General features: G+C 38.1%; 1 protein-coding gene across 13 annotated transcripts in view; it reads right to left on the reverse strand.

Moving 5' to 3' along the window:
* Positions 1–13,823, reverse strand: part of LOC149140439 (uncharacterized) — a 123,473-nt gene that overhangs the window by 63,634 nt on the left and 46,016 nt on the right. For 5 of the 13 annotated variants that reach the window (XM_089447084.1, XM_089447085.1, XM_089447089.1 and 2 more), the window contains 5 exons: positions 3,499–3,754; positions 3,290–3,351; positions 3,142–3,201; positions 948–3,043; positions 748–786 (listed from right to left, as the gene is read on the reverse strand). In XM_089447084.1, coding sequence (XP_089303210.1) covers positions 748–786; positions 948–3,043; positions 3,142–3,201; positions 3,290–3,351; positions 3,499–3,754 — 2,513 coding nt within the window. Of the gene's footprint in view, positions 1–741; positions 3,044–3,141; positions 3,202–3,289; positions 3,352–3,498; positions 3,755–5,155; positions 5,280–13,823 lie in introns of all 13 variants that reach the window. The other 8 variants (XM_089447092.1, XM_089447088.1, XR_016264150.1 and 5 more) reach the window with 5 other exon arrangements.

Genomic DNA, 13,823 nt, shown 5'->3' on the forward strand with positions numbered 1-13,823 from the left:
GCACTGCAACTCCCTTAGTAGGAATAGAAGATGTTTCCAATTAAAAGAAGATTGGCATGTACCAAGATGTGATAAATGCAATGATTTGGAACAATAGAAGTTCAAAAAAGTTTGGGATGGTTCACAACCAAGGCAAATTAAATTTTAAAGTGTATTAGAAAATAATCCAACCAAAGCAAGACAAGGCCATATACACAAGAAAACTGAAAATAGATACTGAAAGGTACCAACATTCTACATTGATGAGTTTCAAATAATAGAAGTGTGTGTGTATATAGAAGCAATGTCCAGGTCAGTTCCCACTCCAATTTGTTTTGAGACGTTTTAAAACAAACAACCTCTTATTTAAGTTTTATTGAAATACAGGCACAATCCATTCATGATATTCAGTATTTTGAATCACGTACCTTCCATTTGAAGACACAATAAAAGGGTTGTCACCTTGCAAAAGGGCATACACCTTCATCAAACTTGTATGATCTTTAAACCACACAAATCCTCTTGTAAACTTTTCAAATTTTAGACATGGGAAAATAAAAACTTGAACATTACCACAACCCATTGTAGACATGACCTTTATTACATCAGAATGGGATACATCTTTTTCTAGATTATCCAAAACAAGAACTTCTGATAAATAAAACTCTCTCTCTTCAACTTTCAGATCTTTACTAAAATGGCCATGGCTTGGTAGTTCACATTCTTTAGCAGTTGAATGAAAGCAAAATTTTTGAAGATCACCTTTACCATGGGAAGGACCTCCTGAAGAACAATAGTTCTGCTTTCCTGAAAGAGAATGACGATTGTGCTGATGTTGTGTCACAAATACATTCTTCTGACATTTAAACGAACATGTACAGTATGATTTGTCCTCCATTAAGCCTGGTTCATTCATATGACCATCTCTTGACTGTTCATAATATTTAGAACTTGAATGAGAGCAGTACCTCTGAGGATCAACTTTCCAATGGGAAGGGGTGTGAGCAAAATCTGAACCAAATGAAAAACGGGTGTACTTTTCTGAAAGAGAATGACCATTGCACTGATCTTGCATTGCTGATATATTCTTTGGATAATTGGACCTACATGTACAGTAGTATCCATCTTCCTTTGCAGCTGGTTCATTAATATTATCTTTACACATAGATGTATGGTACATTTCATCTTCTGTTCTCCTTTTACAACTCTCTTCAGTTGTATGTACACCTTTCTGTAGATAAACATGATCACTATGTTGCCTCATGAAATCCCTACTTCTGTGGTCATGTTCCTTCCTTACAAAAGCAAGGTCACTTTCATCATCAGATGAAATAACCACTGTTTCAGGCAGTACTTCTAGTGGACCTACATCACAGTCAAATTGTTCATGTCTGGATGCACACACATCAATATGCGCCTTCTTCTTCAGTTGCTCTGGAGGACCATTCAGGTCTTTAAAACTATCAAACGGTTCCCTTCTCTTGATAGGCTTCATAGATAAAGTTGTCAAGCAATTAGCTTTTAATGCATCAATATCAACACTTTTGAATTCCCCAATTTTACTGTTCACTGCTCCAAGTGAAACTCTAGGTGTTTGCAGCCCACTGCTTCCAGGGTGTTTGACAGGTAGCTCATCCCCATATACATCCTTACCAATTTCTTCAACATTCTGCAACATCTGATCTTGAATTCCATATTCATCTCTAGAGCAGTCAAGAGGATCCTTGATGGTTTCTTCTAGAAGACCACTCGAGTCTTTAAATCCATCAAACAGATCCTTTCCCTTGATAGGTTTCACAGAAGAATCTGTCAAGCAACTGGATTTTAATGTGTCAATAGAATCATTTATGAATTCAACATTTTTATTGTCCACTCCTCCAAGGGAAACTTTATGTGTTTGCACCTTATTGCTTCTGAGATGTTTGATAGATAGTTCGCCCTCGTATACTCCATTTCCAATCTGCTCTACACTCTGCAAAGGCTGACCTTGAATTCCACATTTGTCTCCATAGCAGTCAAGAGATTCCTTTGTATTGTGAGGTTTTGAAGGTAAATTTGTCAAACTTGATCGTAAAGGATCAACTCGTAAAGGATCAACTCCATCAGAACCATTGGTAAGTTGAAAAAAATTCTTTAAAGTTTTTGTACCTTCACTTTCCTGGCTCTCATGCTGAACTGGCCTTTCACTGAGAAGCATTTCATTTCCAAACTTGTGCCGCTTACCCCTGCCCCAAACACAAAGGAGATTGTCTTTCACACTCTTATCCTCTGTAATTTCTTGACCCTTCTGATCCTCTCTGATTGCCAATTGATTGTTTTTTCTTCCACTGTTGTCAATGATATTGCGAACTACATTGTAATCTGTACATTCCTCAATAAGGTTGTCACAATCCTCTGCCTCAAGCCAACCGCTATGACATGGCCTTACATTTTCTGCCTCAGACCAACCACTATGACATGTCTTTGAATTTTCAATAATCACTGCACTATTATCCAACTCCCAAAATTTTTTATTTGTTGTACTCACATTGTTACCAACAGTATTGGTATAGCTCATAGCAGATGACAGAGAGTCAGTGCATGGATCCACTGTTTCTAACTCGACTGGCAATAAATTCAGATCAAGAAGATTAGGCTTTTCTTCCTTTCTCCCAACATTCAAATTTGTTTTGTTAGATTCATTGAGAATTTCTGCATCAATATTCTCCCTATTTTTTGGTACAATTTCATGTTGAATATTTTTATTCTGTGAGGATAGAGATGCTGCATCAGGTGGAAGAGAATCTTTCTTGCATATATCATTTTCCCCTTCAAAAATTGTTGCTTTGCTCAATACAACATCTTCTTTTAGCATAGTACCTCCATGTGAATACCTGGAAATATTTGTTTCTGAGCCCACATCGCACTCACTTTCAACAGAACTTTTCAGCTCATTATCACTGGCAGCTCTTTCTTGGAGCAAAACCTCATGACTAGTGAGAATATTCTCTGTGGCATTTACCTCCTCACATTGCTTCTCCTTTTCCTTAGACTGTGATGACATAGACCCTGGATTGTCAGATACCTGCATGGAAGTTATGCAACACATTAAGGCCAATGTCTGACAACTTTAAGCATTCATAATTGTTCCTAGATTAACCTCACCAAAGTTATACCACCCACCTCTCTTCCATTAGAAAACGATACATCATCCCTCCTGGTAGGGGTCTCACAATCCATGTGCTGTTTACAGATATCATTAAGCTTTTTAGTTCTCTCATACCTGATTATTAAAAATACTAAGAGGTAATTGGAGCTCACTGATAGTTACCTTATCATCTGCTCTCTTCCCTTGTTGTGCCTGTCTTCCTTTGAAGTTTTTCGTCTGTTTTCCTGCAATACATTTACATGCCAGTTTCAACCTGTTAGTAAACACTCCACACACCTATATTTTTTTTAAACCTTGCCTTCAATTTTAATGAAAGAATAGAATATAATAAAATATACATGTACACACACTGACAATTTTACACGACCAACCTTTCGTATTTTTTCTTTTGCTACCTAAAGGATTCCTGCCAACAGACCGTGTCCTTGAGGCTAACTTTTCCTCAACCAACCTTAGCAAATCATTAATTACAGGATGAGTTTCAATGCTTCCTGCAGTCAACAAGCAGATGTTCTCGCAAGAAACAGATGTTGTTTGATTTGCAGCTGGACCAGCTTGCCATAATACCTTAAAAACACAAGCACACTGCCTCTCACCATCCACCAAAGGGTGCTCAGACCGATGAACCTGCAATCAAATACGCCCTGTTACTAGCTAATGGTGAATGATCTAACAAGGCAATGAAAATTTAACACCTCAGAGACCACTAGATCTCATTCTCAACATCTAATCTTCTGTTGCTCAGGATGTGCCAATAAAACAATGGAGTATTCAAAATATTGCTTAGAAAAATAGTATGTAACTTTAACTTTTCCTTTATTTTTTTATTTCCTTTGTTGGAGACTCTTTCCCATTGATGCAAGTGGAATAATCAAAATAAAATATGGAATTTGTGAGACCATAAACAGACGAAACATTTCATAATATTTCAAATAGTTTAGCATCTCTAATCATAACTGTCACCATCAGACACAAACTATGCACCAATTTTGAACTAAACATCAAACAGCTTGCAAATCAATTTGATTTACATCCCATCAATTTGTTCTCTAAACTACTTATTTATTGGAAACATGTTGCACTCCAAAACAATGTTATCAGAACTGGACCGGTTGGAGGGCAAAACCAGTTCAGACCGGTGAACCAGACCATACCGAACCAGCCGGTTCTTGTACAAAACTGGCCAATTCGGTACCAAACTGGCCAGTTTTGTACAATGCTGCTAAGGACCCTTTGAATGCAATTTTTTTCAAAGAAGCAATGATTTATGACTGGGGACGCCTAGTATTTGACTATATCGCCCTACTAATGCTATGCAATTCATGGTGTTAAATTCTTAAAGTAAAAGGAGATCCTTATACTTAAATTTTTAAAATAACCATGAATTGACTCTAGATGTTTGAGAGTGGTTCTGAATCCTGACCTCATATGGAGAAAGTAGAATTTCAGATCTCACTCAAAATCCAGCAGACTTGACAATATTCTAGGATTTCAAAATTGGGGGGATTGCAACGTTACCATTGGATTTTGTCATGTAAGAGGGTATGGAACTAGTATTTAGTCAATCGCACCAAGCCCTTTGTGTACCTTGATGTTAGTGGCATTGGTTGTCAAACTCTTCTATCATGACCCTACTAAAAAAGTACCCTCACTCAAACAAAATTTTGACTTGACATGATCTGTTTTTTCTATCTTATTTTAATGCTTAGAGGGCAATATTGATAATGAAAATCCCAATATAGGCAATGATTTTAATGATATGTAGGTATTTGTTGTAGAATGATTTTTTTGTATGATATAGGCCATCTGGAGCTTGTCTGTTGATGTATTTTAGGCTTAGAGATGGATTTCACTCAGTGTTATATTGGTTATGTGCACCCTTACATGCTATATAAATGAGAACTTTTGCTTATTCATGTAGAAATTGTTTGAATTCATATGGATGCACATAAATATATATGTTTTTCTTTAAAAATTGAATATATTATGTGCTTTTCATTGACCGGTTTTCTGGTCCGATTTTCTTACTAGTTTCGATCCAGTTCTGACCAGTTCCCGGTTCGGGGGTCTACCGGTTCGATGATCAGGCTGGTTCTGATAACATTGTTCCAAAATCATTGCCCATGTTACAGTTATTTCTGCCCCCTTCACTCTACAAGCAAAAATCAGAAAGTTCATCAAGAGGGATCAGAATAATTAATTAGCATTAAGTACAAAAGTTTTAGCCTTCTGGCTTACAGGTTAATGCCCTCTCTTCCATTATACTGAACTTTGCAGATCATTATTATGACTGCAAAAATATTGTGAAAAATCCTTGAAATGTAGCAACTGGAAATATTTCTTCTAAATAATAAATTAATTATGCAATTTATTTTGTTAATGGCAAAATAACGAAATATTCACATTGTGATTTCTTCACCAAATAAAAACATTGTGGAAGCAAAAATAGAAACTGAGAAATGCTAGCACACACACATAAAATCGACACCATTGTTTTTGGACAATTATCCCTAGAAAAATTCAATGTGGGAAAATTGGTGCAGCAGTGAGGGTTTTCATTTTTATGCAGCAGCAAAAATTCTGAGTACATTAAAATGATGCCAAACTAGCATTTTATCTGAGAGAAATACTGGCAAAAATATCTGAGGGAATTTCTCCTCCTCAAGCAATCTCGGCAACTGACTACCTCTGAAAGGTTAGTCATCCAACCTCTACGCAGACCCTTATGCACTACTTCTGCGCAGGCCTCCACAGGTGTGGCTAACAAACCCTCTCACAACAAGTCGTTCAGCCTGTCTCTGCTGCTGGAAGTGACTCTCCGATGTTGAAAAGCGTAACTAGGTTCGGTCTTCATAATGACATTTAATTGTGAATTTTGATGTAAAGAAGAAAAATGAAATTATTATTATCCTTGCTTCATGGGTTTCATGAGCAAAGGATTTTATTTTTAGATGGCATCATGGGCCCCATTGTGAGCCTTTAGGATTTGTCAAAAGAATTCACTGTGAACCTTTAGGATTTGCCAAAAGAATTAATGTCATGTATGAAGAGCCCTTCTTGGGTAAATTTCAAATATATACGAGTCGATAGAATTGTCTAGAAGCCCTCCAAAGACAAGCACAAGTTCTCCTCTTCAAGACAGCCTCAAGGAGTAGAAATCTCATGTCGGCTCACTTAAATGGAGAAACACCTATTCGGTTTCACAGGTCGGCTTATTTATATGGGACAACCACTATAAATAGGCGGGTAGAGTATTTATTTGCATTTCAACAGTGAAGTTCGGATATATCTCTGAGATTTTCGGGTGAACAGAGGCAGTGATAAGTTCGGATGCAATCACAGAAAGAACTCGGATAAGATGATGAGGGAGCAATGAAGAAGTTTAAGGGTTAATCACAAGAACAGTAATTTGGATTTCAGAGGGAAAGTCTCAATGTCACAGCAGAAGATCACAGATCAGATAAGGGTATATAAGCACAGTTTGGTGATATAATGATACCACAGTTCAGTGTTGTGTATACCACAGTTCGGTGCAGTCATACCACAGCTCAGTGTTAATGATACTACAGTTCAGTGCTTTGATTCGGTTTAAGATCTCTCATCAATTTCAATGCTATCTCCTTCAGTCAATATCTTGATGCAATCTTTTTTTTGGTGTCACCATAGTAAGATGATCTCGGTGACAATGATTAGATCTCAATGGTGGCAATGTCTCGATGCCAAGAAGGTCGAAGTGGAAGAGGAATCAAGAAGAAGGTTGAATATCAAGAGAACTTGTGTCTTGGTCTTGGAGTGGAAAATAGGTCAAGGGTCTTGGTCTTGGTATTCGTCAATTGGAATCTCTATAAGAAGAATTTGTGTGGGTTTTCCTCTCAAAGAGTGAGAGGTTTTGGCCCTGGCTCATAGCCTAAATCTTGTGTCTCTTGTCTATTTATGTTCATGCATTGGTAGTTGTTTGATGAAGAAGAACATTAATAACCTAAGTGAAGAAGATCCTAATCTAAATTTGTAAAAAGCAGTCACAAGCAATTACTAATTGAAGAGAAATCACCTAATTAATGATGCCCTAGATTTCTCAACATGGAATTGGAGCTAAGGTGGCAGTTAAGGAAGGGCATCTAATCCAAGAGACACTCAAGAATTGAGTTTCAAGAATGGCATCAAAGAAGGTTGAAGGATATCAAAACGAAAGTTCAAAGATCTACATTGAAGAATCAATCCCTAGATCAAAGTAGAAAGTTTACTTCAAAAGAAGTCTTGGGATCATTAATCAGATCACGTCAACTAGAAGTCTACACCAGCAAAAGTGTTGGATCCTCTAGTCATCGTCAAAAGACCACAAGGACCCTCATTAAGTTGAAGAGATGTACAAACTAAGGTAGCCCAAAGTATAGACATCCAAGTGAAGAAATTTAAGAACAAAGATCGCATCATCTTGGAGAAATTCGAAATCCATGAAGCCTTCCTGGGATCTAATCTCAATCAACTTGAAGTTGAAGTATCTTGAAGGTTGTTCATCCATAAAAGGCTAGATCAAAAGGCGTTGTCATAAAAAGGGAAATCTTCTCTTATTGAAGCAAGGATTTCATTTAGAAGAAGGCAGTCTCCCCCTCATTGAAGCAAGAACCTCCTTATCTTTAAAAGGGATCATCTTAGTAGCATCGAGTCATCTTCATTGATCATCATCAAAGAAATCAAGTTGAAGATTTCATCTTCACTTAACAAGTAAGTAACTTTATTCTATAATCTAAATCTGGTAAAATGACTTCGTTTTTGCAAGGAGATCTATAAGCTGGTTGGGTCATCGAACTTCCTAGCATGGAAAAGGAGGATAGACATAGTCCTCGAACAAAGTGAAGTCATTGGTCATATCAATGGAAAAGTCTTCTCTAAATACATGGAAAGATCAAAGAGCTCAAGTGATCCTTCTTAAATCAGTCAAAGGTCCCCAAATATAGCAGAATTGGAGACATCAAAGAGATATATGATAAGTTGGTAGATCTATTCTCTGAAGATGCAATAAAGAAGGTCATATCACTTAGATCTTATCTACACAAATTGAAGGTATCAAAGAATAAAGGGTTACCCTCATGAGGTCTCAACTACAAGATTCAGGAGAGATAATTTCAGATAAGGAAATGATATCTTTTGTTCTAAAAACACCAACTGATGAACAAGGTAAGAAATGCATATGAGGACAAGAAAGCCCATTCAACAACTTGTGGTATCTATGCAAAATAGAAGAAGACAATTTGTGGGCAAAAGATGTTCAAACATTTGTCGGAAGGAAGGGGAAGTTTGAAAAAAAAATTGGTCCTCAGAAAGGAAAGAAAAACATATCTAAGATTCAATGCTATGAGCATTACAGAAAAGATTGCCTTAAACTCAAGAAGGGAAATAACAAGAAAAATAGAGAAGAAGTCCATTTCACTAAAGAATTGGAGGAAGCTGAAAGAAGGAAGTCCAAGGAAGAGGAAAATCATTAGAAGTAAGAGCTCGTGACATCACCATAAGAAATATGAAGGATGTCTGATAGACAACTATGAAGGATATAGCTCTTGGTGACCTCATTAAAAGCTCAAGTAAAAAAGGAAGAAATCATCCACGACGAGTCCCATCATACATCAATCAAAAGGAAACATCTATTGGATAGGGATATGCAAGATCCTCAAGATTCTCTGATGGAATCTTCATCAGAAGGTTCACCAATCTAGAGAAGAAGCAAGTGTTTCATCAGGAACTCCAACTTGTGGAATTCATGGGATGATGGTATGATGACATAAGAGTTGAAGCAGATCAAGGAGTTGAAGCTCTTTTCAATCAAGGAAGCCACTGAAAGAAGCCTAGATGACCTAAAGGTAAATGAGGTATGTATGCTTGTATTCAATATTATGTAGTCATGTTGTATGGTTGCAGGTAACATGGATCACTGCTCGATCTTGAGAAGCATGATCAAAGGAAAGGAATCTCCTCCCATGAAAGGTTGTCGGAAGGCATGGGTCACACTAGATGAAATCAACATAATATGTCCTCATATGAAGTATGAGGTGGTTGACTACAATTGAGGAACTCTGATTGGAAGCTCCTGGGAACGAAATGTGTGAAGATTCAAGAAATGAAGGAAGAGATCGTGAGATATGCAACCATGGTAAAGGCAATCAACATCCGGAAGACCAAAAAGATTTGACTAGGAAATCTCCCGGAAAGATATGAAGACTGATGGAAGTCTGAAAAAAATGGAGACCCTTGATTATAGATATATTTGGGAGATAGGTCAACATGTATGCAGGATGTTGATGCAACTGGAAGATGTCATGATGAAAGACCATCACAAAATTTTGATTTAAGTGTTCAATTCTTATTTTTGAACAAATATCTAGATGGGTTTATGCAAGTCTGCCAAGGGAAGAACTATGGATGTCTTCCAAGAGGACCATATAAAAGGATGTAAGACCTTCCAGAAAAATATGGCATGAAGAAGGTAGCATGACATGAAGCAAGGTCGGATATACACTGATGGATCGCCTTTTGATGAAAGGAATGATGGCATGATTGACTGATGGATGAAAGTGATGGATGGTTTGTGCTCTATGAAGAAGTCCCAAGATATGAAGACTCCGTGACAAAGAAATTCATGACATCGAAGGAAGGAGTTTTTCTAGCAGCTGGCTGTCCCGTCATCTCCACCTGAGGAGTTGATGTAGGTCCCTGATTAAGAGGGAACCTAGAAACAAATTTCTTACTTTGAAGAAATTTGGAAATTCCTAAGCCAAGAGGGAGCTTAGGTACATTCCTTCTATAAGAATGAGTACATTCCTTTATAGGAATGGATATGTCCTCCCTAATTAAGAGGGAGAGATAGACACTACATTCTTGTCTTCACTTAGGAAGAAAGAATGGAGGATTGGGTAACCATCTGGCATTCGATACTCTTTGAGAATGTGGTAGGGCATTCAAGACAAGAGTAGTCGTCGACCCATATTCTTTGACTAGCTATCCAAGATAAGAATAGTACAGAGAAGGTCATACTCGGTGAACACCCGGTTGGAGTATGTACCTTGAGAGACAATGATGATGGTGTCTATAAATCATTGGCCTCGCCAGCATTGTGCTCTAATCTAGTGGAGAGATAGAGTTGTTAATCAAGGCCTTACTATGTGACAATGTTGGTTGATATGATACTATACAAATGGGTTACCAATCTGATTCTTCTTATGAGAAATTCTTCAAATTGAGAATGACAAAGTACCATTATGAATACCTCCCTAGTTAAGAGGGAGTGTTGAAAAGTGTAACTATGTTCGGTCTTCATTATGACATGTAATTGTGATTTTGATGTAAAGAAGAAAAATAAAATTATTATTATGCTTGCTTCATGGGTTTCATGAGCAAGGGATTTCATTTTTAGATGGCTCTCATAGTGAGCCTTTAGGATTTGTCAAAAGACTTAATGTCATCTATGAAGAGCCCTTCTTGGGTATATTTCAAACTATGTCGCACGAAACTTCAAGGAACCCGGCGTTTCGAACCATACCCGTACCTAAAACTCCAAAACTTGGCTAAAACTCAACCGAAAATCGACCATTATGTAATCATCTATTAGAGTTAATATAGATTTGTTTTTCCTTCTAAATTGTCATCTATGGGTCTTATTCCATTTTTTCTTGCAAGATAATGTGTTATTCACTTACTAATATATATATATATACATATATATATGACATTTCAAATGACGTTTCCATTTTTGGGAGGTGACGTTTCTAAACGTACCCATTTCAGAAACTCTGAAATGTTTCAGCGTTTCGTGCAACTTAGATTTCAAATGTACATGAGTCTATAGAATTGTCTAGAAGCCCTCCAAAGACAAGCACAAGTTCTCCTCTTCAAGTCGACCTCAAGGAGGAGTAGAAATCTCATGTCAGCTCACTTAAATGGAGACACACCTATTCGGTTTCATAGGTCGGCTTATTTATATGGACCAACCACTATAAACAGGGGTGTAGAGTATTCACATTCCAACGGTGAAGTTCAGATATATCTATGAGATTTTCGAGTGAACAGAGAGGCAATGATAAGTTCGGATGCAATCACAGAAAGAACTCGGATAATATGATGAGGGAGCAGCAAAGAAGTTTAAAGGTTAATCACAACAACAGTAGTTCGGATTTCAAAGGGAAAGTCTCGGTGTCACAGCAAAAGATCACAAATCGGACAAGGGTATATAAGCATAGTTTGGTGCTATAATGATACCACAGTTCAGTGTTATGTATACCACTGTTCGGTGCAGTCATACCACAGTTCGGTGTTATGTATACCACTGTTCGGTGTAGTCATACCACAGTTCGGTGCTAATGATACTACAGTTCAAACCTTTGATTCGATTTAAGATCTCTCATCAGTTTCAGTGCTATCTCCTTCAGTCAAGATCTCGATGCAATCTTTGGTTTTGGTGTCACCACAGTAAGATGATCTTGGTGACAATGATTAGATCTCAGTGGTGGCAATGTCTCAGTGCCAAGAAGGTCGAAGTGGAAGAGGAATCAAGAAGAAGGTTGACTATCAAGAGAACTTGTGTCTTGGTCTTGGAGTGGCAAATAAGTCAAGGGTCTCGGTCTTGGTATTCATCAATTGGAATCTCTATAAGAAGAATTTGTTCGGGTTTTCCTCTCAAAGAGTGAGAGGTTTTGGCCCTGGCTCATAACCTACATCCTATGTCTCTCGTTTATTTATATTCATGCATTGATAGTTGTTTGATGAAGAAGAACATTAATAACCCAAGTGAAGAAGATCCTAATCTAAAGGTGTAAAAAGCATTCACAAGCAGTTACTAATTGAAAAGAAATCACCTAATTAATGATGCCCTAAATTTCTCAACATCTGGTACTCTAGAAGACTTTCCCGGCCTCTGGATGTTGAATTGAGCTTCTCCATAGCTAAATCGAACTGCTCCACAGCTAAATCAAACTACTCAATTGAGGCTCTGCGCAACCTCCTGGAGAAATAATATGGCCTCCTCTCACTACCTCTCCAGAACTGGAAAACTCCTCTAGAATACTGCTATGCTACCCCTCTGCCACCTGCTACTCGATCACTGACTCAATTTCACTGTTGAATCACCTGCAACTGGGAAATCGAACTGCCTTGATCATCGAGCATTTGCACTAGTGTGTTCGCCATCTACCCATCGAACTCCTCTTATAATCTCCAATTGGGACTCCAACGACCACAATTAAAACTTAATCAATGGTGTCGATCATCTCCAAGTCGATTTGTGTGTGTTTCTAGAGAATTCTCACCTTTCTCAATTAATTACTATTCTTTAACCAATTTCCCTAAGTTAGACTTGGGAAAAATTTTAAATGATGGTCAATTAATTTAATTGAGCTATCTCTAGGTGGAATTTTTGTAAACGATTTAAGGGTTTTAGAGAACTCATGTGTTTTAGCCTCTCCACAAAGTTTCAAGACTAGAACACCATCCAATGCTACAAAAACTAACACTCCCTCTTAACGAGGAAGGTGTTCTAGTGTTGAACTACTACAACACCCTGTCTCTGCATCATCCTCCATACACGTTGATGTCTAACAACTATAGTTGCCTACTACTATCCATCAACTACTGTGCTAACTCTAATTCATATGCTACTAACTATAACTAAACCATGTTGCATCTGTGTTACTACTGACACTACACTGTACATCATATATTGCTGCCAACTTTGCATCTGCACTGCAACCTAACTAACATCCCTCTCACGATTGCTACTGCTATTGCAACTGAGAAGCATCCAAAATACTGAATCAAATGTGTCTTTATGTTGCAACTGTCTCCTGAGCATCTAATTGCTACTAGCCTCAGCACTGTCCACTGGGAAAATGGTGTTGTTACTAACTCTGCCACTGAGCCTCCTGCTCTGCTATCAACACTGCTCAGTGCTCCTCAATATCTGACTACAACTAGTCTGCAACTCTCACTCTAGAATCGGACTGCATATATTGACATTGATCCTCCTGCTACTGAATAGTGTGGGCCCCAGTAGCGAGGTTATGATCCAAGAGAAAACATCATCTGATGTCTAACTCGATGGACCCTGCTCAAATCTCTACGCAACTCTGGGACTAAAGCTCCATATCACCCCACCTCTCTCCTGGAGGTATAGATGCATACATGGCAAAACCTTCCTCTAGTCTAGAGGACCCTTGGTCTATCTCTGCGAGTGTTGTTGTCCGATCTTGCTTCTCCTTCTTGTCCTTCTTTCTCTATAGTGGCCAAACTCGTTGCACCTGAAGCACTTGATCTTGGACAGATCCTTCTTCTTTTTCTTCTCTCCCTATGAGCCTTGTCCATGAATAGGGCCTTTTGCCTTCCCTTTTGATGCAAGGGCCACATTGTCCTCCTCCTTCACACCCTTCAATCCCTTGTTGCTATTGTTGCTAATGGAGCTCTTTACTAAAGCTCGCCTCATCTCCTCTTGTGAGAGATCATCCCACATCCAGTCCCACCCAAGCAACGTATCTCGTCCCATAATACCTTGGACAAAATTCTCCCAATCCTCAGTGACGTTGTTGAGTGCTAACCTTACAATATTAGTAGTTGGAGACGTCTCTTCTACGGCCACAAGCTCATCCCGAATGTCTTGAAGTTTGGTGAGAAAGGGATCAATGTCTTCACCGTTCTTCATCCTAGTGTTCCTCAG

This window comes from Pinus tabuliformis, chromosome X (assembly GCF_031772625.1).
Source record: "Pinus tabuliformis cultivar Carrire ecotype Pingquan chromosome X, CPIR1, whole genome shotgun sequence".
NCBI lineage: Eukaryota > Viridiplantae > Streptophyta > Pinopsida > Pinales > Pinaceae > Pinus > Pinus tabuliformis.